This window comes from Panthera pardus, unplaced genomic scaffold (genome assembly GCF_024362965.1).
Source record: "Panthera pardus isolate Hobbes unplaced genomic scaffold, ASM2436296v1 HiC_scaffold_17, whole genome shotgun sequence".
In the NCBI taxonomy this organism is placed as follows: Eukaryota; Metazoa; Chordata; class Mammalia; order Carnivora; family Felidae; genus Panthera; species Panthera pardus.
In genome coordinates, this window is record NW_026526732.1 from 3,853,411 (window position 1) to 3,881,305 (window position 27,895).

The 27,895-nt window shown below is 42.3% G+C and overlaps 1 protein-coding gene across 6 annotated transcripts in view; it reads left to right on the plus strand.

The window, feature by feature from the left end:
• The window catches only part of PDE10A (phosphodiesterase 10A), a 599,454-nt gene that overhangs the window by 565,037 nt on the left and 6,522 nt on the right, over positions 1 to 27,895 (plus strand). For 5 of the 6 annotated variants that reach the window (XM_019412750.2, XM_019412748.2, XM_053904295.1 and 2 more), the window contains 3 exons: positions 4,094 to 4,266; positions 24,045 to 24,156; positions 26,896 to 26,976. In XM_019412750.2, coding sequence (XP_019268295.1) covers positions 4,094 to 4,266; positions 24,045 to 24,156; positions 26,896 to 26,976 — 366 coding nt within the window. The remainder of the gene's footprint in view (positions 1 to 4,093; positions 4,267 to 24,044; positions 24,157 to 26,895; positions 26,977 to 27,895) is intronic. The other variant, XM_053904297.1, reaches the window with a different exon arrangement.

Here is a 27,895-nt window from a genome sequence, read left to right on the forward strand (position 1 = left end):
TATATAATGGTACAGAGGCCAGCTTAAATCTGTCCTTTTCTGTGGATGCGTTCTGAATGGCTAGTCGTGATCTTTGGCTACCAAACTGAGCTGTGGGCGTAGGTGTGTATTTGCCGAGTGTCCTTACTACCCCCTCTGCTCTGACTGCAGAAGTCATACTGGGGATTTGGTCCTTTTCGTCACCACCATCGTCAGAGTAATCATTCAATCACTCATCAGGCATTCAGTATAAATACTCTGATAGTTATTACTTAATACTTAGTATACATAAACAAATAAATCAGAAACTTCAGAATTGTGCGCATATTAGCACGTTGATTTTTATTACCATTTATTTCCATTTTAGAGATGAGAGTAATGTACATCGAAGAGGTTAAGTAACTTGTCCGCTATCATACAGCTAGTAAGTGACGGACCAGGATTACAAACTAGAATTGTTTGACCCCAAACCCTGAGTTCTTAATTACAGTCCTAGCACGTGGTTTGATACGGTAGGTGATCAGATACCAGGATGCACATCAAGCTGTGGCGGTCGTGAATGCTCAACGCCGCGGGCTGTGTTCATCTCACGTCCCCCGAAGGATTCGGCCTGTGGCTTCCTGTGGCGAGACTCGCACCCACCCGGGCCGCATGGCTGGGGGGTGAGCTCGCTTGGTGGGCATGGGGTATTGAAACCTGAGCTCCCAGGCCTTCCCTGAGGAATCTCTTTGATAGAGCTAAGCAGCACAGGGCTTTGGGGAGAACGATTTATGATTAATAATAATCTGTAAAAGCCTGCTGAGGACAGATGGGTGAGTATGCCCACCTGCTCCCGTGCTACCCTACCTGCTGCCCGTGTTGTAGCCAGTGATTATCCTAAAACAGGCCTCCTCCTGTCGTGACCCTGCTAACTACCTTCCCATGATTATTTCAGTTCTGACATGAGGCCTCTGTTGGAACTCTGTCTCCCTGTCACCGTTTCTCTGTGGAGACGATGCGCTTGAGCAGCACGGAAATTGTGTGGCTCCCACCGAACACGTGTGGTCGCACGCTGCTCCCTGCACACGTGCGACTCCCGGTCCCTCAGAATCCGTGTCCCCGCCCACGCTCTCCTGGAGCCCTTGGCTGCACCTGTCTCCCGACGTGCTTCTCTGCCTCTCTCCCACTACACTGTGAACTCCTCCAAGGGCGCACTTCCCTCGTTTAGGGCCACGGCCAGAGCAGGTACTAAGTATGCTGCAAGTACCCTCACACCCGGGGAGACACTGCGGGCTGAGTACCTGCCAGATGAGCGCCCACGTACGTTCATTTCGTGGTGGGAACGACACGGCCGGTAAGGAGCAGCGCCCAGGCTTCGCACCCGAGTCATTTCTGCGTGTAAAATGCTGGTGATCTTACGCCTGGTTGATGCAAAATGGGGCGAACTGGCTTGAATTAGCAGAAAATAAACTTCTGACACTGTAACCTGGGAGATTATGGGAAACTTACCAGTTGATACGTAAAAGCAGTAATGGGGTTTCATCATGCTCACTGATGGGAAATTAGAGCTCTTAAAAGATTTCAAGCTGTTTCTCTGCTGTGTGTGGTTACTGTGTGTCCTTATTTTCTGTGCTTTGGAAGAAAAGAACGTGCTGAAGAGTATAGACTGGATCCTCTTGAAGGGAAGCGGCCACTTACTGTTTGTGTGTTCATTTATTGCCTTTGCTCTTGCAAAATATTGAAGGAGGAACTAAAAGGATCCTAGTTACTACTTTTCATTGTAAAGATCCTCTCCTGAGCTTTTCCACCGAATTCCCTTTAATATCAAAAAGTAGTCAAAGACATAATAAACTGAAGTCGCCAACAAATATACAGATCCTTTAAAATGGGTCTCCCTCTGCCACAGATCATGGATATTTACACTTTTGAGAATCTGATGAAATACTGTGCTTACGAAGGACATGTTCAGCATATGATATGATATATATAATATCATATGTAATATACAATATATCATATGCTGGATGTGATATATATATATTTATTTATTTATTTTATATATATATATATATATATATATATATATATATATATATATATATATATATATGCATGCAGTGAGTTCACAACCTTGTGGTCCCTGAGAGGATTTCTGGAACCCAGGCTAAGAGGTCCCCGTTTTATCAACTGTGTGGTAGAATATGTTTAGACGTCATCACGTAATGGTCCGCTGCTGATAGAATGAAGCATTACACGCGTGTCGCGTGTGATTCCCCCTCAGACAGCCTGACAGTGGTGCACGTGTTCCAAGGACCCACACCAGCCTGATACGTGGTAATGGCTGGGGAGCGCGGGTGACAAAGTATTGAAACAGCCCAGCCGCCTCGCTGGAATTAGGGGCAGTTGAGAGCAAAGCAGGCTTCCTAGCAGCAGGCAGAGCGGGGTCTTTAGCCTCCTGCCCCGAGATTTCGGCGAGTGGACGTGGGACGGGGCTTAACGGCTAGCGGAGTTCGTCCGCCTTCCCAGAGCCCGAGTCCCCTCCCCGTGGTGGCCGACGGGGCTGGCGGCTCTTCCTTGCGCCGAGGCCCTGCCTGCCGTCACGTGCACCCTTTGGCTCCGTTGAGCGTCCGCGAAGGCGGCCGCCGGTGAGATCGTGCGGCTCAAATCGCCGACGCGGCCGGTTGACGTGAAACTCTGCCGTTGCTCTGTGGTCACAGAAGAGGCTTGTGCTGTTTCAGCAGATACTTCAGCTCAGCCAGACGTCAAAGAGTCGCGCAGTTTTATGACTTGAGAGTGAAATCACACGTATGAAAACGCCTTCTCAATTTAAAACGTTCCGCAGACGTCAGGCCTTCCTATCGTTATTGTCTAGAAGATACCCAAGTCTGGGGCGCCTGGGTGCCTCAGTCGGCAGAGCATCCGACTCTTGACTTCGGCTCAGGTCATGATCCCAGGGTCGTGGGATCGAGCCCCCAAGTCAGCACAGAGCCTGCTTGAGATGCTTTCTCTCTCTTTCTCTCTCTCTCTCTTTCTGTCTCCCTCTCTATCAAAATAAATCAATAAACTTAAAAAAAAAAAAGAACAAGAAAACTAGTGGTGCACGTACAGCCTTGTTTCAGCATAGTGGGAAGGTGACAATGTTTCAGTGAGATGTCTGACTTTGTAAAAAAGTACTTTCATAATTTCAAGTTTTTAATGTATTGTATCAGCCAATAAAGATAGCTTAAAACAAGTGAAAGCAATTAGCCATCGATTACAGTAAGATTGTGTTGGCTCATCATGAATAATTGAGCAGTAATTGACGAGCCCACAGTTGAATGCGTCTTTATTATTTCAGTCTTTCTTGTTTGAACAAATTGGCCCATTTTTATCTCAATTACCCATAAAGGCTTATAATCCTCAGAGGAAGAAGTTATTATAAAAAGTTTTTAAGAGATTTCATAAGCAAAAGGATGCTTCTGAGGAAATAGAGTCCCAATGACCCACGTTTGGGTCTTGTCTACACTGACGGTCTGCCGTCCCACCTCCCATGAGAACAGAAGAGAGGTTGGGCCCCAGCGTCTGCACCTCAGTGACGTGTGCTTTACGTGAAAGTGTTGTTGCCTGTAGAGAGAAACTTTAATATGCCTCACTTAACTATTTTGAGGTTGTGGGACATTTTGTTTTAGGCTATGGAAAATGTTTACTGTTCATTAGACTTGAAGTGGACGAAGATACACGTGACTTTTTAAGCCCATTAATTTCCAGTATAATATAAAAAATGACCAAAGGCTTGCATTCGTTTAAGAAGAAATGTCTCTTACTTAAATGCATTTTCTAGTCCTTGAATTACTTACTAGAAATATCCAACACCAAGGTATGTATTCGAATCCCTGGGATTTTGTGGTAGCGAATGACGTTACGGTCGTTAAAGGATGCATTTACGCGGTAGCTTGGGTTTTGTAGCCTAAAGAGAAACCGCAACGTTGATTTCCTTGATCATTACAAACTGTTCTTTTGTTTCCCCCAAACGTGTCATTTGTGTGCCAGATGCCATTGGCCAAACTGTGTTGTTTCAAGTGACGGGACGGGGACGTGTCGTGAGATGAGAGCTTATGCTTCCTACTGGTGGTGTTTCTTTGTGTTTTTTCCATAGCTGGAAGGGCACAATATCTTCTCCACCCTCAGCTCCAGTGAATACGAACAGGTGCTTGAGATCATCCGTAAAGCCATCATTGCCACAGACCTTGCTTTGTACTTTGGAAACAGGAAGCAGCTGGAGGAGATGTACCAGACCGGATCGCTAAACCTTAATAATCAATCACATAGGTAAAAATAATTTTTCAAAGTTTAGAAGCCTAGGAAGTATTACCTGGAATGAGCGTATCCTTAGAAACAGAAATGCAGTTTAGCATACGTTTGTATTTGAAAGCAGAAATGTAAAAGAAATTGTGTATTTTCTTTTTGGGTCACGTGCACTTTATGCTGACTTTGCATATTTCCTTGTCTGACGCAATTGCTGAGTCCACGGTGGGGATAATTAAAATATGAATTGCGATTTCAACTGCTCACCCAGGAACGGGTGCTTGCCAAGAGGCCTCTCCTTGAATTTATTTCGGTCCAGGGTTTTTAGTCTTGGGCTTCACAGATTCAAACTCAGATGAAAATGGATTCATTTTTCAGAAACCAGATCATCTTGGCCAAGCCAATGTAATTGACGTATAAAACCGGGATTCCGTTTTACTGATCTACAAACGTGTATTCTAGTTACCGGCATCAGAATATGGGCATTCGGTGTGGTCAGATCATTTGGGAAGCCGAGTGGCAATCCAGAAGCGCATTTCGGACATGGAGTCACAAGAGGGGTTAGATTACTGAAAATGCTCTAATGCAGCAAGCGAAATTAGTCGGAAATTATTTTTTCTGAGAAGGTGTCTCTTGCCCGGTGGATTCAGAAATACCTGACGTGTGTTCACTGTGAAGCTGGCCACCGTCTGTACGTTAGACCTCGGTCCGCTGGCTAACCTTCCTGCTTGTCACTTGGGAGGTGTGACCGCCAGCTTTTATTGCTAAGACTTTCCCTTTGCCGTTTCCGTGTGTGACCAAGGCCATCTTAAGTGATGCCGTGTTTATCTTAGATTTGTGGACGTCCACTTAGCGATCTGTTCTAGTCCTGCTGAACTTGGGTCTGTATTCTCTTTGTCTGGGTGCTTTCGTTCTTCCTCCACGATGCATTAAGGACTGATCGGAACATTTCTTTCTGGAGGAGTCTGAAGGGTTTTAGAAGCCATCCACTCAGGTACCACAAACACAAAACACGAAGTCTACTAATGACTATGGATGAAAGTTGCCCTCTTCAAGAATATTATATACACAGGATATAATGCTGTCCATTCCTTTGGGTAAGCCACACTTGTGGGTGGTTCAGTCCGCCTTCGAACAGGCAGATCCGGATTTTGTGGAGCCTGAAACTTACACAATCTGGGGAACCTTGTTTCAAGAAAACAGAGACATCTTATTTTCCCCTCAGGCAGTCTGAACACACTGTCAGGGCCCTCCCGGCATCATGGAAGGGATCAGTGTGTCATGAAGGGCCACAAAGGTTCTTCCCAGCACAAACATCTTCCGCCTGCAGCCCAAGGGACCCCGCGATCTATAATGATCGTGTCTCTGAACCTGCAACGGGCTTTGTGTGCAGCTCTTGTAGGAACAGGTGTTTGTTCACAGTTCTTTCTTACAGCGGTGAAAAGATGGGGAAAAATACTACCCTGCAGGAAAGTAGCCTTCGGCTTACCCAAACCCATGTGCGTACGTCTTTTTTTTAGGTTATAAGTAAGAACCGTGTAATTAATACCAAGTTTCTTGTATATATTTTTAGCAAAATGGTTACAATAACAAGTATTATAAAATAGCAAATTAAAAAATCTAATTGCAAATATTATATTTGGTGCTTAATGCATATGTGTGTGTCTTAGTGGTGTATACTGTCTAGTTGTAGAAGATTAAATAATTTGGGGGCAGTTAATAATTTTAAAGGTAATGCATGTTTGCCTTAACAGTTCAACAAGGGCAGAAGTATATATAAGAAGAATGTTCTTTGTATTTCTCTTCAAATTTTTATTTAAATTCTAGTTAGTTAACATAGTGTGATCGAGAGAGAGCATGAGTGGGGGAGGAGCAGAGAGAGGGAGACACAGAATCCGAAGCAGGCTCCGGGCTCCGAGCTGTTGGCACAGAGCCCGACGCGGGGCTCGAACTCACAAACCGCGAGATCATGACCTGAGCCGAAGTCAGATGCCCAACCGACTGAGCCACCCAGGGGACCCTGCCCATCACCCATTTAGCCCATTCTTCCACCAACCCTCAGTTTGTTCTCTATAGTTAAGAGTCTCTTATGGTTTGCTAGAAGAAGAATATTCTGTTCTTCTGCACTCCATGCCAACAGTCTATTGGGCATATCATCCCAGGCACCTGTGTGTGTGTGTGTGTGTGTGTGTGTGTGTGTCTATGTATATACATATGTATATATGTATATATATGTATACACATATGTATATATACATATACACATACACACAAATATATGTAACATCTTGTAGTATAGAGTACTACATAAAGGCTTGTTAAACCTTTCCCTATATTGATGGTTAGACATTTCTAGATTTGCAGTACAAATAAAGCTGCAATAAACTTGCTTAGTTAGTGTTACCTAGTGGTCCTTTATTTATTTATTTATTTATTTTCAAAAAAAATTTTTTAACGTTTATTAATTTTTGAGACAGAGAGAGACAGAGCATGAACGGGGGAGGGTCAGAGAGAGGGAGACACAGAATCCAAAACAGGCTCCAGGCTCTGAGCTGTCAGCACAGAGCCCGACGCGGGGCTCGAACCCACGGACTGCAAGATCATGACCTGAGCCAAAGTCGGCCGCCTAACCGACTGAGCCACCCAGGCGCCCCGACCTAGTGGTCCTTTAAAAATATGTGTTGTGCAGTGCATGGTGCTAGAAATTTATGAACATAATACATTTTCTAAAAGGATTACAGAAATTCACACTCGTCCTAACATATGGGTGAAAACTGTTGCTCATTAAATAATGCCATTTTCTGATAGCACGCTGCATTAAAGATCATTTCATTTTTTGTTGACTATTTATTGTTCCTACTTCTATGTATGTGTGTGCTCAGAACTTTTGTATTTTTTGTTGAATTGCTTACTTTTTTATAAATCAGTTTGCATTGTATATATTATTAAGGATACTAAAAGTTTCTCTATGTCACGAACATTTTCTTTAGGTGATTTTCAAAAATTCTATTTGGAAATTCTTCTGACCATAAAGAAATTTAATTTCATGAGGCCAAATCTTTCATTTGTTTTTATCAAATCTGGTTTTCTGTCTTGCTTAAAATGGCCTCCCCTGTCCTCACAGTAATATAAATAGTACTTAAAATTCTATTCATATATTTTTATAATTTTGACTTTCATAGTTAGATCTTAGTTCTTCTGAAGTTATGTCTTTTATTTATTCCTGGTGGGTTGAATCAATACCGTTTAATTAATTCATTCTTCCACTGGTTGAAGTTCTCATATAAACTTGAATAATTGTTTGGATTCCTTAAATCATTTAAATGCTAATTATCTAATCCTCAACTGTGATCATACTGTTTTGATTACTGTAACTATGTTGAAATTTATCATACATACCCGGTAAGATAATCTTCATTTTCCATTTACCTTCCAAAAACTTTATGGAAATTGTTAGTTAATAAATGCATTTTTAACATTTTTATTAAAAAATTTGCAGACTTACAAAGAAGTAGAAATTATATTCAAAGTCTGCAATTTATACCCACTTCCTGCATTCAAAACTTGTTGACATTTTACCATATATTTTTACCTTTCTTTTGCAATGTGCCACTTGAATGTAAATTATAGACATCATGACTTTTATCCCCCTCATTGTGAATACTTAGAAAGAAAAAAATATCCTGCTGTCAGTTAAAAATATCCACGTTGGCATTTTGATTGTGGCTGTGTTTATAAATGTAAGTATATTGTCTTCAAAGACATTGGCATGAGTCTTTAATACTGACCACGTTTTATAGTTTGTCTCCACAGGTCCTGTCGGTTTCTTGGTAAAATTTATACAGTCGTTCTACGGATTTTTATCAGCTATGAATGTTTCTTCCCCCATTTTTAACTGGAAATACAACTTCCAGTCTACATAAAGTTATGAATGTCTGTATATTTCTCAATTTCACGTCATGTGTTTAGAAACTTTATTAGGTGCTGACACATTTATGTTTGTTGTGTGTTCTTGGTGATTTGCCCTCTTATCAGGGTGAAATCAGTTCTCTTTTTGTCTGTAACACTTCTTGCTTTGAGGTCTTCTGTGTTACGAGCCACCCCAGCTTCTGTATGCCAACTGTTTTATTCTTTTCCGCCCCTCTACTGTCATCCTCCCTGTCTCGTTATTTACAGTGTGTCTTGTTCCCAGCAGTAGTTGAGGCCCGAAATTACTAACTTCACAATGGACCGTTCAGTCTGTCTGCATTTAAAGTTACTGTGTGTGTGGTTGTCTCATTACCTTGCTTGTTTTCTCTTTAACACTTTGTTCTTTGTCCCTCCTCTCCTGCCTTGAGTTAGCTGCCTTGAGTTTAACGTTTATTTACTATTGAGGGACAAAGAGAGACAGAGCATGAGCATGGGAGGGGCAGGGAGAGGGGGAGACACAGAATCCGAAGCAGGCTGCAGTCTGAGCCGTCAGCACAGAGCCCGACGTGGGGCTCGAACCCATGAACCTCAAGGTCATGACCTGAGCCGAAGTCAGACGCTTAACTGACTGAGCCACCCAGGTGCCCCTTCTAACTGGCTTTTATCGTTACACCTCTTTATGTTTTAAGTGGTTGCTCTTGAATTTACAGTCTTCATTTTTATCAGGGTCTTTGAATTTCTATCATTCCATTTCTGTATAATGTAAAAACCTTAAAAAACAACCCACTTACACCCCTTTTTGTTTTTTATGGTGTTGCTAAGTATTATATATATATATATATATATATATATATATATACACACTAAGTATATATACTAAGTATATATATATATACTTATTTATTATATATTATTTTTTATTTATTATATATTTATTATATATTTATATTATATATAATATATATTATATAAATATAAATATATATATTATATAATATAAATATATAATAAATATATATTTATATTATTTTATATATATTATATATATTTTTATATATATTTTATATATATATTATATATATTTTATATAAATATATATTTATATATATTATAAATAAATATATATTTATATTATTATATATTATTATAATTTATTATTTATTATATATATATTATATTTATTATAAATATATATACTTATTATATAAATAAGTATATATATATACATACTTAGTATATATATATAAATAAGTGTATATATATATATATATACACACACACACACACACACACACACACACACACTGTTTCCAGTGCTTTGCATTTATTTGAGCAGTTCCACATTTCTATCTGGTATCATCTTGTTTTAGTCTAGAGAACTTCCTTTAACATTTCTTAAAGTATGTGTTGACAGCAGTTTCTTTCGGCCTTTGTTTATCTGAAAAAAACCTTTATTTTGGCTTTACTTTTCAGAGATTTTTGCAGGACTTACAATTCTAAGTTGACAGATTTTCTTTTAGCGTTTTAAAAATGTTCAGTTGTCTCCTGGCCTTCATTTTTTTTTTTTCCTGATGAGAAGTCAGTGGTCATTCTAATGGTTATTCTTCTATATATATAACGTGTCTTTTTATTCTGGCTGCTCTTAAGATTTCCTCTGGCTCCAGTCCTGCTTGAGGTCCTTCACTGAGCCATCTGGGACTGTGGGCTGCCGATTTCAGTGACATGTAGACGACTTTCCACCGTTATTTTTCTTCAAATATTTTTTCTGCCCCATTTGTCACTTTTTTCCCTGCAGCTCCAATTATGCATGTGAGACATCGCTTCGTGCCATCTTAGAGGCTGCTAAAACTCTGCGTTGTGGTTTCAGTCGTTCTCTTCTCTGTCCCTCTGTTTGGGTTAATTGGTTGGTCTGTGTCTTTAATTCCACTGATCCTTTCCAGTGTTCTTCCCAGTCTGTTGTTAACTCCATCCAGTGGTGTATTTTAGTTTACTTAGCTTATATGGTGGGCTTTTCAGTTCTGAGATTTCTTCTGGGTTATTTTTGTAGCTTTTATGTGTCTCTGAAAATTCCTTATCTCTTCACCCTTTGTACTCAAATACATATTTTTCTGAAGATTCTTTGACATATCAGTTATTTACAAATTCTTCACACTTTCACCATCTGAGTTTTCTATGAACCTTTTTTGTTGACTATTTTTTTCTCCAGATCATGGAGTACATTTTCTAATTTTTTCAAAGATTTATTTATTTACTACATTGTGGATAATATGCTGTGTTATCTTTCTGGATTCTGTTCTCTTTCTCTGAAGATAATTGACCGTTACTCTACCAGCCAATTAAATTCTTCATGGATCACTCTAAACTTATGGATACGTGCCTTTAAGCATTTTTAAGGTGGTTTCTGTTTCTGTTTTGACCTTGGTCCATAGGTCACTAAGGATGTGAGGGAATATGAATCCAGATTTGGGACCACAATCTCTGTGGCTCTCTCATGGTTTCACTTGTGAATTCTGTCAAACATTTACGGAAGAAAGAATATCAATCTTATACAAAATGTTTATGAAGAAGGGAATTGTAACCACTTACAAAATGTTTATGAAGAAGGGAATTGTAACCACCTTATTTTATGAAGCCTGCATAATCCTGAAACCAACATCTGACAAGCACATTACAGAAAAATCAAAGGGGCGCCTGGGTGGCTCAGTCGGTTAAGCTTCTGACTTCGGCTGAGGTCATGATCTCGCCATTCCTGAGTTCTAGCCCTGCGTCAGGCTCTGCGCTGACAGCTTAGAGCCTGGAGTCTCTTTCAGATTTGTGTCTCTCTCTCTGCCCTCCCCTGCTAACACTCTCTCTCAAAAATAAATAAACATTGAAAGAAAGGGGAAAAAAAATAGTAAATTAAAGATCAATATTCTTCATAGACATAGATGTAAAATTTATAACAAAGTCTAACAAATTCAGTCACAAAAAACATAACATAACAAGTGGCTTTTATCTCAGGAATAGCATTTGCTAATATAATTCACAGGAATATTCAAAATAAAGAAGAAACTATATGATCATTTCAAAAGATTGTAGAAAAAGCATTTGACAAAAACTCTTATTAATGGGGGGAATATCTAAGCAAACGAGGAATATAAGGGATCTTATTTCGTAAAGAGCATCTTCAAAACACTATACCCAGTATGATAATAATGGTATATAAGGGTTTTTTCCTCAAGTCTAGAAGCCAATGAAGGATGCCCACCATGATCACTTCTAGTCTACTTTGAGCTGGGAGTCCTAGCCAGTGCATTACAGTGAGAAAAGGAATTAAAGGCATAAGAGTTGAAGGGAAAAAATAAATCTGTCCTTATTTGTAAATCACATGCCATCATCTACTAAAAATAAAATCGTAAGGAATCTCCAAAAAGTCCACTAGACTTAATAAGTGAATTTAGCAAGTTTACAGGGATATATGGTCAACATTTTAAAAAAATCATTTATTTTTATATACGAATAGCTATCAATTGGAAATTGAAGCTAATAAAACACTTTTACTTGCTATGTCATTTAAAAAAAACACTTGAATAGATTTAACATGATATCTAAATCTCTATACTAAAAATGCAGAACATTTTTGAGAGAAAGAGCACTATATGGCTAGACTGATGTGTCATGATTATGAATTGCAAAAGTCAGTATTGCTAAGATGCCAATTCTCTGCAAATACTCCTCCAAAAATGCCAATCCCAGTTGAAGCCCTATCAGGCTTTTTTGTAGACATTGACAAGCTCACCTCAAATTTAGATAGAAATACAGAAGGTCTAGAAGAGTCCAGACAACTTTGACAAAGCAAAAGCCCAAATGGAGGACTTAACACTACCTGCTTTCAAGGTTTACTATAAAGTACTAGGAATCAAGACAGTGTATATTGGTGTTAGGGTAGACAAATAAATTGGTGGAACAGGGAACAGGTTACAGAAGACATATTATATAGCCTGTTGATTTTCAACTGATAACTGAATTATTTTCAATAATTCAATGGAGGAACAGATAGTCTTCAACAAATGGCTCTTGAGTTTACGGAGTTTTCAGTTGGATGATAGACTTAAATGTAAAAGCTAAACTTATAAAATCTCTAGAATAAAACATAAGAGAAAGCCTTCATGACCTTGGGTAGGCAGAGATTCCTTGGCACACAAAAAGCACTAACCTTCAGAGATGTTGGTCAAAAGGTACATGCTTTCAGTTGTAAGATGAATAATGTCTGGGGATCTAAGGTATAGCATGGTGATTCTAGTTAATAATACTGTATTTTATACTTGTAATTTTGCTAAGAGAGTAGATCTTAAGTGTTCTTATCATACACACAAACGTAACTGTGCTGAAGGATGTGTTAATTAATTTGATTGTGGTAATCATTTCACAGTGTATACGTGTATCAAATCACCATGTTGTACAACCTAAATATATACAACTTTTATTTGTCAATCATATCTCAATGAAGCTGGAAGAAACAAGACAAAAACAATCTTCAAATGATAGATTGGACTTTATCATGTTAAGAACTTACAATTTTCAAAGCAACCTTTAAGGAAGTCAAAAGTCAAACCACACCATGTGAATGTGCCAAGCCTGGACCAGGTGCTGGATATGCGACAAAGAACAAGACAGCCACTTGCCCTACTTCTGCCCAATGCAGATTCTATAGAGAGACAAAGGGATGTTGGACTTCATCTGAGGGAATGGGAAGGTTGAGAGAGATTGAGACGGGAACAGTCATCCACATTGGCCCAGCTCAGCTCCAGACCAGGAACATCCTCAAAATAAAATTTTGTTCTAGGTACTGCCATGGGCTGAATTGTGTCCCCCGCCCCACCCCCCTCCCCCCAAAAAAACTCCTGTGTTGAAATCCTGATTCCCAGAATGTGGCAGCATTTGAAGGTACAGTCTTGAAAGAGGTAGACAAAATGAGGCCATAGAGGTGGATCTTAATCCTGTATGACTGAGATCTTTAGAAGAAGAACTTGAGATACAGACGTGGCGGAAGACCGTGTGAAGACACAGGGAGAAGATGGCCACCTGCAAGTCAAGAAGAGCGGTCTGGAACAGATCCTTCCCTCATGGTCCCCACAAGGAGCCCACCTTGCAGACATCTTGATCTTGGACTTCTGGCCTCCAGAACTGTGAGACAGTGCTGTGTTGTTTCAGCCACCAAGTCTGTGGTGCTTTGTTGCAGCAACCCTGACATGAATACAGAGGCCTAAGCGAGTTTTCTGTCTTCTCCACTCTAAAGAGCCCAACTGACCCTGGGGGCAGATAGATTTGAGTTTGGGGAGGGAAGACCCTGGCCAAGCCTGGAGACTTCCCCGAAGCTTCCTGGGTAGGGGACAGCCACCTTTTGGGCCTGTTTGGCTGCCTTGTCCTGTCTCATCCCCACCCAGGTAAATTTACACCAGACACCTGTCTTCCTTCTTGGATAGGTAGCAATTAGGTAAGGAAACGTCTCCTACCAGGCCATGGCCTACTGGATGTTCTAACCTTGGATCAAGAATAACAGTCCTGCAGGGAGGACTGGGTTCATTGCTGGGGAAAGAAACCCCAGGAATTGTACCTTTCAGCTTCTTGGGACAGTGGGGTATAGTGAGATTCTCCAGCCATGACTCATGAAAGGTTTCATGGAGAAGGGAAGGTAACAGAGTCATAATGACCATAGTACAAAGCAGTTTTAGGCTCATTTTCACTATAGCATTACATGGAATCAAAAACTGTATGGTTTGATCTTGTCTGTAATCAGAGCTGCCATGAACTAACACCCAAACCAATGGGGCAAGGTGAGCTTAGTGTCCTGACTCAAGCTGGGCACGTGCGGGCACATGGGCCCGTATGCAGGGTGGGAGCCTTTGAGCTTCACCAGAAGAGGCCTTCTTCTTTCTGTTCCATTTCTGTTCCTTGGAGCCCTTGGAATCCCATGGTTGCCTGCCCCTTCAGTGAGGACGTCATCAGAGCTGGCCGGTGCCATTGAGAGAAGAGCAAGAGCCTTCAGCTCGCCAATCTCAAGAAATCCTGAGACGGAGACTCAACTGTGTCCTGGTGAGAAGAAACTGGCCAGGCTATTGGGAAGGTGAAGAATTTGTACACGTGCCTAGAACTGAATAGTTTTCTGTTCTCGGTGTTTCTAGGCCAGAGCAAACGCTTGCAGCAGCAGAAAGACAGACGGACGGCATGGAGGAAGTCGCAGAATGGGGGGAGGGTACAGCAAGAAAAAAAAAACAAGCCCTGCTGTAGAGGACAGGAGATCAACTGATGCCGCACGGGGGTGGAGGCTCGGCCAGGGGCTTGTGCAGCACAACCAGGAGTCAGAAGCTGGGAGAACTCCCCATCAGCCAGTCCTCAAGGGCTAGGCATGCAGTACTTTCAGGCACAGGGGTCGACATCAGCCTTTCCATCTGTATGCCAACACTTACTGAGTACCAGGTGTTTACAAAGTGTAATGCCAGCAGCAGAAGAGAGCTTCAAGATAGTAGCAGATTATTCTTTGGTATCCGTATGGGAGTATTTTGGGTTTGTATTTTACACTTACGTCTGTGATCCATTTTAAGTCAATTTTTGGTGAAGAGTTTAAGGTCTGTGTCTAGATTCTTTTTTCTTTTTTTTTTTTTGCAAGTGGATGTCCAGTTTTTCCAACACCCTTTGTTGAAAAGACTACTTTGTTCCACTGTATTGCTTTAGCCTCTGTCACAGATGATTTTCCTATATTTATGTGGGTCTGTTTTGGGCTCTCTGTTCCGTTGATACGTTTGTTTACTCTTTCTCCACTACCTCATTTTCTTGATTACTGTAGCTTTATAGTAAATACTGAAGTCAGGTAGTATCTGTCCTCCAACTTTGTTTTCCTTCCATATTGTGTTGGCTATCCTGGGGCTTTTGCTTCTCCCTATGAACATGTATTTCATTTTGTAGGTGATTCTAATGTAAACAGTAATGTGTTTTTAATTTCAAATGTCACTTGTTCTTTGCTGGTATATAGGAAATGATTGCCTTTGCTATGTTAACTTTGTATCCTGTGACCTTGCTGTAATCATTTATTAGTTCCAGAAATGGTTTTATTGATTCTTTCAAACCTTCTACATTGACAGTCATACCATGTGTAAACAAAGACAGTTTTAGTCCTTCTTTCTTAAACAGAATATCATTTATTTCTTTTTCTTGTCTTATTGCATTAGCAAGGACTTCTAGTACAGTACTGAAAAGGTGTAGTGAAAGAGAACATTCTTGCCTTGTTCCTGATCTTACTCAGAAAGCTTTGAGTTTCCCACCATTAAGTATGATGTTGACTATAGGTTTTTTGTAGATATTTATCAAGTTAAGACAGTCCCTGCAACCCCCATGCTTAGCTCATGAATGACTGTTGGATTCTGTCAAATGTTTTTACTGCATCTACCGACAGGATACTGTGATTTTTCTTTTTAGTCTGTTGGTATGATGGATTACATTAATTGATTTTTTGGGTACTGAAATTTATTTACATACCTGGAATAACTCATCCTTGGGATGGCATATAATTCTTTTTATACAGTGTTAGATCTGCTAATGTCATAGGAGGGTTTTTGCATTTATACTCATGAGAGGTACCATTCTGTAGTTTCCTTGTAATGTCTTTGCACAGTTTTGGTATTAGGGTGATGCTGGCCTCATGGAATGTGTTAGGACATGTTTCCTCTGCTTCTGTCCTCTGAAAGAGATTATAGAAAATTAGTATAATTTCTTCCTTAAATATTTGGTCGGATTCACCATCTGAATCCATCTGGGTCTGGTGTTTCTGTTTTGGAAGGTTGTTAATTATTGATTCAACTTCTTTAATAGATATCGGCCTATTTGGATTATCTGTTTCTTCTTGTGTTTGTTTTGGCAAATTCAAGACATTGGTCCATATCATCCACGTTATCAAATTTGTGGGCATAGGGTTGCTGAGAGTATTCCCTTCATTGTCCTTCTAGTGACCGTGGAATCCGTAGTGACATTCACTCTCCCATTTCTGAGAATGAGATACAAATTCCTAGTACAAATTATCTCTTTAGTTTGTTGTTGTTGTTGTTGTTGTTGTTGTTGTTGTTGTAAGTTAGACTGGCTAGAGAGGCTTATTTTTATTGATCTTTTCAGAGAACCCAGCTTTTGATTTGGTTGATTTTCTCTGTTGATTTCCTGTTTTCAAGTTCATTGATTTCTGCTCTAATTCTTACTTCTTTTTTTCTGCTTCATTTGGATTTGGATTTACTTGGCTCTTCTTTTTCTAGTTTCCTGAAGTAGAAGCTTAGATGTTTTTACTTTATCTTCATTAAGGTGTGCACGTATTCAGTGTTATCAATTTCTCTCCAAACACTTCTTTCCCTGCACCCCAGAAGTTGCGTAAGCTGTGTTTTCATTTTCATTTAGTCATAAACATTTCAAATTTTTTCTTGATTTCTCCTAGGATCTGAGTGTTATTTCAAAGTGCTTTATTTAATCTCCAGGTATATGGGGGATTTTTCCAGCTAGTTTTCTGTCACTGATAGCTATAACTAGATAAGTCGTAATTCCATTGTTGTCTAAGAGCATGCCCTGCATGATTTCTATTCTTTTAAATTTGTTAAGGTGTATTCTGTGGCTTGGAAAACAGTCTGTCTTGGTGAATGTTCCAAGTGAGTTTGACAAGAATGTGTTTTCTACAGTTGTTAGATAAAGTAGCCTACAGATGTCAATTATATCCAGTGGTTTGATGAAGTTATTGAATACTCACGTGCCCTCACCGGATCTGCCCATTTCTGAGTCTCCAGATATAATCTGAAGTCTCCAGATATAATAGTGGATTTATCTATTTGTCCTTAGCAGTTCTATCATTTTTTTTCTTTTTTTAGTTTGTTTTGACTTTTGTTTAGTCAAAGTGTACGGTGCAATATTGGTTTCAGAAGCAGAAATCATTGGTTCATCACTTCATACAACACCCAGTGCTCATCACAAGCGCCCTTCTTAATACCCATCACCCATTTAGCCCGTCTCCCACCGACCTTCCTCTGTCACCCCTCAGTTTGTTCTCTGTTGTTAAGCATCTCTTATGGCTTGTTTCCTTTTCTTCTCTCCCCACCCTTCCCATATGTTCATCTGTTTTGTTTCTCAAATTCCACATACGAGTGAAATCATATGATATTTGTCTCTCTCTGATTGACTTATTTCGCTTAGCATAATACATTCTGTCTCCATCCACGTCCTTGCAAATGACAAGATTTCGTTCTCTTTTTTTGGTGGGTGAGTAATATTCCACTGTATCCATTGTGTGCATATAACACGTCTTCTTTATCTGTTCATCAGTCAGTGGACATTTGGGCTCTCTCCCGAGATTGGCTGTTGTTGATAATGCTGCTCTAAACATTGGGGTGCGGGTACCACTTTGAATCTGTATTTTTGTATCCTTGGAGTAAATACTTAGTAGCACAGTTGCTGGGTCATAAAGTAATTTTATTTTTAACTTTTTGAGGAACCTCCGTACTGTTTTCCAGAGTGGCTGCCCCAGTTCGCATTCCCACCAGCAGTGCAAGAGGGGTTCCCCTTTCTCCACATCCTGGCAACACCTGTTGTTTCTTGTGTTGTTAATTTTAGCCATTCTGACTGGTGTGAGGCGGTATCTCGTGGTGGTTTTGATTTCTGTTTCCCTGATGATGAGTGACGTTGAGCATCTTTTCATGTCTCTGTTAACCATCTGGATGTCCTCTTTGGAAAATGTCTTTTCAGTGTCTTCTCATTTCTTAACTGGGTTGTTTGTTTTTTGGGTGTTGAGTTTGAGAAGTTCTTTATAGATTTTGGATACTAACCCTCTATCAGATATGTTGTTTGCAAATATCTTCTCCCGTTCCGTCGGTTGCCTTTTAGTGTTGTTGACTGTTTCCTTCTCTGTGTGGAGAACTGACCCCTTTATTATTATAAAATGCTCCTTTTTATTGCTGATAACTTTCCATGCTCTGAAGTCTGTTCTGTAATTAATATAGCTGTTCCCATTTTCTTATGAATAATGTTCCCTGGTATCTTTCTCCTTTCATTGACTTTTAATCTACATGTGTCTTTATATTTAATCTGGGTTTTTTGTAGACAACATATGGTCTGGTTGGGTCTTGTTTTTCGGTCTACTCTGATGACCTGTTTTAATTGGTATCTTTAGACCACTGACATTTAAAGTAATTATTGATACAGTTGCGTTAATATGTGTCATACTTATTACTGTTTTCTATTCCTCACAGTTGTTCTTTGTTCCTATTTTTGTCTGCCACTCTTTTCCCACCTTTTGTAGCTTTAATTGATTATTTTATATGATTCCCTCTTCTCTCCTTTTTTGTATCATCTATCGTTCTTTCCCCCCTTTTTTCAGTGCTTGCAATAGAAAGATTTTTTCCAGACCCAACCCCCAATAAGAACATAAATTTTGCTCAACATGTTTCGATGTAAGGAAAAGCAAGTTAATACCATGATACGCCACTACACATTCACTAGACTGGCCAAATTAAAAAGATCAACGGTACCCAGTTGTTGGCAATGATATGGAACTGCTAAAATACTAATATACTGGTTGTGGGAGGGTAAAACGTACAGCTGCTTTGGAAAGAACTTTGGAAGTTTGTTATAAAACTAAACGTGTGTTTCTTTGTGATTCCACTCTTAGGTTACTCAAGAGAAATAAAAGCATATTGTTCACACAGAGACTCAGACACAAATGTTTACAGCAGCCTTATTCATGATATATCTAAACTGGAAGGAACCCAAATTCCAACAACAGGTGCATGGATAGTCTTATACAATGGAGTACTGTTCTATCCAGCAATAAAAAAAAAAAATAAAAAAATTAGGAACTGCTGATTCATACAACAACATGAATGAGTCACACAAACACTTTGTTGAGCGACATAGTGTGTACTATGTGAAAACATTTTTATGAAGCTCTAGAATAGGCCAGGGGCGCCTGGGTGGCTCAGTCGGTTAAGCATCCAACCCTTAATATCAGCTCAAGTCGTGATCTCACAGTCATGGGATCGAGCCACACTCGCAGAGCCTGCTTGGGATTCTGTCTCCTGTCTCTGCCCCTCTTCCTGCTTGTGTGCTCCCTTTCTCTTTCTTAAAAAATATATATATAATGGTCTTTAATCCGGCAGATGAGATCAAATGTCATTTCTGAGGGGATTAGGAGCGGATAAGCTCATAGAAGCAGCCCGTGGGATACGTGCAGTGATGGGTAAGCTTTTCGTCCAGTTTAGAATTGTTGGTACGTGAGATATCCCACATTTGGTGTGGCTTTGGTGGCGTTTCATAGATCTCTTTATGGGCATTTTGTGTCGGTGTATGTAAGAACTTGTACAGGTGGAGCCATTCTGTGCTGTCCTTAGAGATGGCAGGCCTAGCGTGCAGTCACAGTGGCTTTTCGTGCAGGGTCCGAACCGCCCTCGTGGCTGCTGCGGCCCGCGTGGGCTGTCCTCTAAAGCCCCCTACTCCTCTTGGGTTCCCACAGATGTCACTTCCCTGTGACCAGATGTCTGTTTCACCAGCCCTCCTTGTCACTGACCTGGCCTTGCTCCCAACGCTCCCGAGAGGGCACCGGCTACACCTGGACGCTGTTCCTGCAGGGGGGCTACAGGCTGCCGGTGGAGTTCACCTCCGCGGCAGAAATCGCTCAGCTGGGCATTGAACAGAATGAACAGGTGCCATCTCCAAATTTTGCCGGTTTTCATATCTCACTCCTGATTTTCTTGCTTGAGCGATTCCTGTTCCAAAGAAACACGAACTGTTCCCTTCCCTGATCCCAGCCGTTAGCACTGCTGTGGCCCAAAGGACCGGAGCCTCCCTTGCCAGGTGTTCCATGCTCACAGTGGCCAGGGGTTCTCTGCAAAGCCTTTAAAAAGGATGCTTCTCGGGGCGCCTGGGTGGCGCAGTCGGTTAAGCGTCCGACTTCAGCCAGGTCACGATCTCGCGGTCCGTGAGTTCGAGCCCCGCGTCGGGCTCTGGGCTGATGGCTCGGAGCCTGGAGCCTGTTTCCGATTCTGTGTCTCCCTCTCTCTCTGCCCCTCCCCCGTTCATGCTCTGTCTCTCTCTGTCCCAAAAATAAATAAAAAACGTTGAAAAAAAAATTAAAAAAAAAAAAAAAAAAGATGCTTCTCCAAAGCTCCTTTTCTCTCTGTGAGTTAATGTGTGTAGCCCATAAGCTGGACGTATGTTTTTAAATAAACTTCATTGTGTGTCTGTTATTTGACTGTTAAGATGTTAGTAGATATTTGGGAGACTGGAATGAGGTCAGAGCCTAGGGAGCAGTGATGATAGGGAGTTGGAGACACTGAGTCTACCGTTCCCAGCTGGGTATGGAAATTGAACGAGCCATTCATTCTTCTTGAATTCCAGATATTAACCCAAATAAGGAAATGTAATAATAACCATATGAGAATTCATTTTTTTTATAGTTTTTTTTAATGTCTATTTGTTTTTGAGAGAGGGAGAGAGAGAGACAGAGCACAAGCAGGGAAGGGGCAGAGAGAGACAAAGACACAGAATCCGAAGCAGGCTCCAGTCTCCGAGCTGTCAGCACAAAAAGCCCAATGTGGGGCTCGAACTCACAGACCGTGAGATCATGACCTGAGCCGAAGATGCTCACCCGATTGAGCCCCCCAGGCGCCCCAAGTTTATTTAAATTTAATGAGAGAGAGAGAGAGAGAGTGAGCAGGGGAGGAGCAGAGAGAGAGGAAGACACAGAATCGGAAGCAGGCTCCAGGCCCTGAGCTGTCAGCACAGAGCCCGACGCGGGGCTTGAACTCACAGTCCGTGAGATCGTGACCTGAGCCAAAGATGCTCACCCGACTGAGCCCCCCAGGCGCCCCATAGAGAATTCATTCTTTATATTTCGTCATGTCTCTACCTGAACTCTTTTATAAAGTTAATTCTGTTTCATCTGGTCCAGCTGTGCGTTTCTACTTTTCTTCCATAGGACATCATTCATCATCCTTGACTGATGAACTTTATAGAGAACGGGGGGTCGGAGGGCGCTGGGGGGGCAGTATGGGAGAGCTGGGGCTTCCTTTCTGCCCATCAGTAACCCACCTGCGTGGAGTTCTGTGGTCCTGTGATCTTCCGCTGTGGGGAGAGAATTTTCAGGTTAGGACGGCTCCGAGAAGACGAAGGTGTCCCCTGGTGAGAGGCGGATATCCGGAGCCCTCCTCCTCTCCCTTCCCTGTGTCCACTCCTGCCATCGAGTCATGCTGCTGTCATTGGACCGCCGTGGTGTCCTCCTCAACGGTCTGTCCCCATCTGCCCTGCCCCCTGCGGTTGTGTGCGTGATTGTCCACAGCGATCTCTCCACAACCTGGACCGTGTCACCCCCCTGCTCACATCCTCCAGGGTCTGACCTTCTGACTTGAAACAATGGTCTCCCCCCTTGTGTCCAGACCGGGCGGCACCCGATGTGCGCCAGACCGGCTTGTCGTTTGTTCCTCAAACACCCCACACTTGTTCGTGACACACATCAGGACTTGCATGCCTAGTCATCTCTCTCGGGACTCTCTCACGGAGCTTCGTGGTTTTGCCTCTCAAAACACTTTTTACAAACCTGTTCAGCGCAACGTTCGACATGGTTTTCTGCTTTTCCCTGTTAGAACGTTAGTTCTGGAAGAGCAGGGTCTACTCGGTTCGTTACTAGAACTGGGCCTGATCCATAGAGACGTTCAGAATGTTGGGAGTAAATAAATGTAGTCAAACCCCTGAGATTACTTACCACGGAATCATCTGTGACATTGCGTTGGCCTCGTTGTTGCTTTCGGTGGCTAGGTTATGTAAGGTCGCATCATCAGTACACTGAACCGTGACCCCCACCCCTTTGACAGTTGGTTGTTAGAATGCATTATGAATCAATCATCTATCCCCTTTGGGCCTATATCCCACTCGTAGAAAGAAATAAAACGATTCCATTTTACATTAATATTTCCAGACAACCGTGAACGTCTAACTGATTTGTCACTGAGAATGAAAAATAAGTAATTTTACTTATTAAAGGCATTTAATAAAAAAAAATTGTAATCTGTTATTTATTTATTTATTTACTTACTTACTTACTTAGCGGTAAAATAACTACTGTTGTTTTGTCTAAGTTGTTTTGACAGTAACATCTGAATGACAACTGGGTCGTAATCTTTTCAACCCTAAGAGTACCAACGCTCCCCGTGAAATCCTTTCCAGGGAGAAAATTGGTTCCTTGTGTTTTACAGCGCCCGGTTCTGTTAACATGCCTTGTTTCATGGATTTATGAGCTAGAAAATCTTTTTTGAGACAAAGCTTATTAGAATATTTAGCCAAGAGAAGGAAATGTTGAGGTATATATGTGAATACAGATTGAATGAGATTGGATTATTTCAATCTTATGAAACAGAATAATCGGTTTATTTCATGTTCTATTTCTGTTTAATGAACTTCCCTGTTGAATAAGCAGATAATAAACTCACCCGTTTAGAAGCCCAAATCCAGAAATATTCTTCCTCGAAACCGCAAAATGATTAGGAAACTAGCTCATCAAGAAAATAGGGAGTTTCCTGATCACATTAAGGGGTTTGGATCTTTACATGGCATCTGTTTGGGGTCACAGGAAGGATACACAGAAGTCTCATCAACATTTTTAAAGTTACTCGTTCTGCCCCAGTAGAGACGTGTTCTTATGAAAAGTAAAATGGTAGAAGAGATCGTTACTGAGGCAAATGGCCTAAAGGAAGTGGCTGATGGGAAATTAAGGAACGTCGTGAGTGATCAGCATCCCAGACGCAGGTCACAGACAAAGCAGGGGCCCCCAGACGTCCAGGAATCGTGCCAACGGGTACCACTAGATCGGAAACTCTGCCAAAGCGACGGATAGGTGTTGGTGCCGTGTGCCCTGGTCGGCATGGGCTCTGGACCCAGGGCAGGACTGTGCCCCCCGAAGGGGACCATCTGTGAGCCACAAGCAGGCAGCCTTTAGGTGCCACGGATCCCAAAGACTCATTGCACTGAGCTGGCAATGGCCACATCTCACCTGCTACACAGTTTTGTATCTTTCTTCATCATTCGCCTTCTCAAACTTAGGTAATTTGCTTCACAAAAGTTAAAGTCGGCATATGAAAATTCCTTCCTCATTAGCAGTTGGTGTGACCGTAAGTGTAGATTCCCTTCAGGGCGAACACACGTCTCTACACCACATCCCTTAAAATTACAGGGCGGACGTCCGCTGGAAGGCTTTAAGCAGTGTTTTCTTTTTCTTCGAGAGGAAGGATGAAACCAACCCATATTTGGAAAAGGGAAGTCAGAGTGTGGGTGCGAAGCCGCGGAGGTCGGGGTCCGCACAGCACCCGGCGGCAGCCCCCCCGCCTCCCAGCCCAGACTCGGGGGACAGACCCGTGTCCTCTGTGGCCTGGTCTCCAGCTGCTCGCGCCTTGGGGACCTCGCTTCACTTCTTCGCACCTCACGTTTCTCTTCCAGAAACAAGAGGATCGGGGTAGATTGTTTTCTTCAAGGTTTCTTTGCCCCGTGCATTTCCAGAACTCCGTGGAAGGTGTGAATCTGGCCCAGTATAAGCACAGTAGAGGACTTAGGGTTTAGGTACATGCCTGCATCCTCTCTGGTTTCAGCCGTGGTACCCAGGCAGCAGGGACACCGCCGAATCCTTCCCGCGGCAGGTGACAGAGGTGACCGATGCCCTTCCAGTTGGGCTAACACCGCGCTTTCGTTGCACTTATGTCCCTGCCTGCTGGCTTTGTACCGTCAGCTCCCTCCTCCTCGTCGCGAAGGAATGCCTGCTTAAAGTCTCTTTTTCCTGAAAATGCAGACGCCTTTCTAGCCTGTCTTGCCCACGCCACGCTGACCCGTTTTATGTTCCTGTGTTCCAGAGACCGTGTCATTGGTTTGATGATGACCGCCTGTGATCTTTGTTCCGTAACAAAACTGTGGCCGGTTACAAAACTGACAGCAAATGATATATATGCAGAATTCTGGGCTGAGGTATGTTTTCGCTTTTTATATGAACGCGGAAATGAGAACAAATTGGACGAGAACGTTAACGTGCGGGTATTTTAAGTAACAATATCTTAGTTGCTCTGGGTGCTGGTTCCTTCGGAAAACCGTTGTCAATCACGTGCAGTAGAGGAATTAGCATTTCTGCACAGATACAAAGACATTTACGCAGACGTACAGCCCATTGTGAGTCCCTCAGTGTCACACGCTGTATGTGTCCGCACTTGGAAATTTGGGAGATAATTCTCTTGTACCAGAGACGTACGAGTTTCTGCGAATATACCAGATAGTTAATTCAGCTGCAAATTAGGAGTTCTACTGAGCATGTGTGCTTTTAACTCCTAAAACTCCTGATACGTGAAACAACCGTGGATATTACTTTAATTCATACCTTTTCTTGACTGGATGATCTAAATTATCAGAAATTTTTATTTCTGATCAAAATATCAGGGTTTTATTTCTCCGTTTTCTTTCTGAATTGTCCACGAGTAAGTGGAATATTCTCTTGTTCAAATGACTCCGCAAATAGCGAGGCCCCTGCATATTCAAAGATTACGGTGAGGTGGGGAGAGTGAAACTAAACCTTCGGGTACCTCATTTGGTTGGAAGAAGTAAAATTAAATCTGAAGGGCGGAGAGTTTGGTAGTTGGTGATTCAAACCTTAGGCCTCACCCGTATGAAAGAATGGTTGTAAAAAGTAAAAACCAGAAAACCATTCAGTTGAAAATTTAGTAGAAACGATTTATGACATTGAATTGTTTTCATGATGGCAAAGAGAAAAATTTTTGCTGCGTGAGGACCGCAGGCCTCGAGCTGATTATACTTGTGTTATTTTTCCAGAATGCCTTACACATTGTGCATACACACTCTCGCGTGAGGTACATTCGGTAAATACCACATAAGGAAACTGGTCTAAAGCTAGCTTATTGTTTTGCAGATAATTTTATTTAACTGATCTAACCCATACTTTAATAACTATATTTGGATTCTAAAACACGAATGAAAATGTGACAGATGTGTTACGTAGATTTTTTTCCCTCTCTGTTCCGCACTGATGAAACGGTGCAGAGAGCTTGACCAAGCTCCCAGTGTGCCCAGGGACGCCGTCTTCACGGACCTCGTAGTCCATGAGAGGAGACGGATGTCGCTGCGTCTTGCCTGTTGACCTCCCTGGGGTTCACTAGGTCCACTCTCTGCCCAGCACTCACCACGCCTCCCCGCTCCAAGACTTGGCCGCCCTGCGCCCAAATTACCGCAGCGTTCTAACCGGAGTCCTTGCCTTTTCGCTTGGAGTCAGAATAGCAGTGACTCAGAGTGTGGTCGTTGATGTCCTGCTGCTTGAGATGAAAATCCTGCTTTTGTACTTGGGGATGAAGCCTCGGCTTCATCCAGCCAGCCCCATGCCTCAGTTGCCCCATCTGGGGGCTAGTGGCCACGTTAGCGCTGTTTGCAATCTGCCCCCGCGTGCCGTTGTGATAAAGACCGAAAGCACGGACTTCATCTACACGGACCACCGCCCCTCCAGACTATGCCACGTCTCAACCTGTCTGGACTCCCTGACCCAAGGCCCTCTCGTCGCCACCCAGGGCGGCTCCCCTGGCCCCGCCCTGCCCTCCGCAGCCTTCCTGGGCAGGCCTTGCTCTAGGGACGGTCCCCGTTGTGTACCCTCCACAACACTCTGTTGTTTTCCTCGTCAGCATTTATCCTGGTCTGGGAGTACAGTACATAGTCAGGTCATTGTTTAGTCGAGATCCGTTCACGTACTGCACTCGCGGTATCCTCGAGCAAGAGGCCTGGCTAGCTTCACTCGCTCAGAACGGAAAACGAAAACGTTTGAGAACCCCTGACGTTAACGTTTAAAAGCGACCACACTATCGCAAAAGCTGTGCTCACGTGCCTTCATGTCGTTAGGACAGCTTCCTTTGTCCTGTACCTGGAAATCTTCGTGAGGGTCATTGACCTTTATTTCTGGACCTTAGCAAATCTAGGATGGCCTTAGTTCTGTGCATCTGACTTCTAAACGTACGCATGATTGCGAAATAATTAAAATAATCGAATAATTAAGAAATGTGAGGGACATGGGGTAGTAAGGAAAAAGTTGGGATGTATTAAGAAAGATTTTAATGGTCTTTAACAAATAACTAAAAAAGAAGGAAAGAATGTTTAAAATCTGTAAAATGGGGACAATAATTTCTAACTCCCTAGTATTCCATGAAGGTTGAATGAAAGAATAGCCACCAGTCACCTACCCCAGAGGCTGCGACACAGTCAATCTTCAATATAAACATCTGTGATTATAACCTTTGCCCTGCTTACAGCCAGTTACACCGTTCTAGCAGGCTCGTGTTTCTTCTTGATACACAACATTTCTCTCTAGAGCCTCGCTCCGTCCCGTTCAACACACACGAAGACTCCCTTGAAACGTAAGTGAGGAGAAGGCCGCGAGGTCTGTTCCAGGCTCTGTTGGCCATCACTGGGCCTCCCTGGTTACTCAGCTCCTCTTGTTGTACCTGTCACTAACTCGCACACAGCGGAACCCGAACAGACGGCGTCAGGATAGACGCCAAACAATGATACGTTAAGTTTTTGTTTTGACACTTGCGTGGATCAGTAGCCAGAAACGTTATCCATTTTGAAGGAAATTAATGCATAAAGGGAACTCGTTAATGTCAGAACTTTGTGACCGTTGATAAGTTGAGCAATCTTGGCTTTCCCTGTTTATCTTAGGGTGACGAGATGAAGAAGCTGGGAATACAGCCCATCCCCATGATGGACAGAGACAAGAAGGACGAGGTCCCACAGGGCCAGGTATGGGTCCTGCTGGAAGGTCAGATAACATGAGGCGCTCCCAGAGTCATCCGTGAATAAAAAGTACCCACCGTCCTGCAGAGCCTAGGCCCGGAAATCTTTTCTACTCAGGTGGAGTTTGCGGGTGGCCAGACCAGGGTCAGGAAGCTCTGGTTGGATTTCAGGAATCCACAGCTGCTCCTGCCTTCAGTTCTTGCTACAGATCTGAGCGCAGTAATCAGTGACTTGAAGAATGGATGAATTTGAGTTGTTAATATTTTTAACAAGCAGAAAACCTTTCGTCATTGTGCAAAGGTATCCTTTAGAGAGAAGCGTTCTAGGTTTTGATCAGGTCCTCTCCTCCCAACGAGTAACGCACAGTGTCCTAGTGCACGTTGGGTTTTCTCTTCCGGTCAGTTGACATTAATTAATATTTTTTCAGGTCTTACCGCATGGTTGATGTCAGTTTTGTGATGTTTTGACAGCTCTGTGCCTTGTCAGTTCTGCGTGTGTGCACGTGTGGTACAAGGTACTTCCCAGACCCACGGTCTTTCAAAAGTACCGTTCTTCAAACGCCGTCACGAGGAAGTTAGCTGCGGACAAATAATTGTAACCTAGAATTTAGTTTAGAAAACATTTGAGAAAACGCACAGGATGATGGTTTGGGATGAGGTCTCAAGTTTTCCTACTTTACTTAGGGTTAATTTACTATTAATACAGCAGTTCAGGCAGGTCCACAGGTTTCGAAGACGCCAGCACAGAGAAAGGCAAAGGCCCTGTGGCTTTCTCCTCCTCACTGCCTTCCGTCCACGGGGTGCTCGCGTCCTTGGCCAGCTTTGCTGATGGGGGGGCCTGTTGTTCCTTCCTGCGGAACGTGCACCTGGCAGGCCTGTCTCGTGTGTATTTTGCAGTTTAGTTTCTTTTTGATATTGTTTATGGA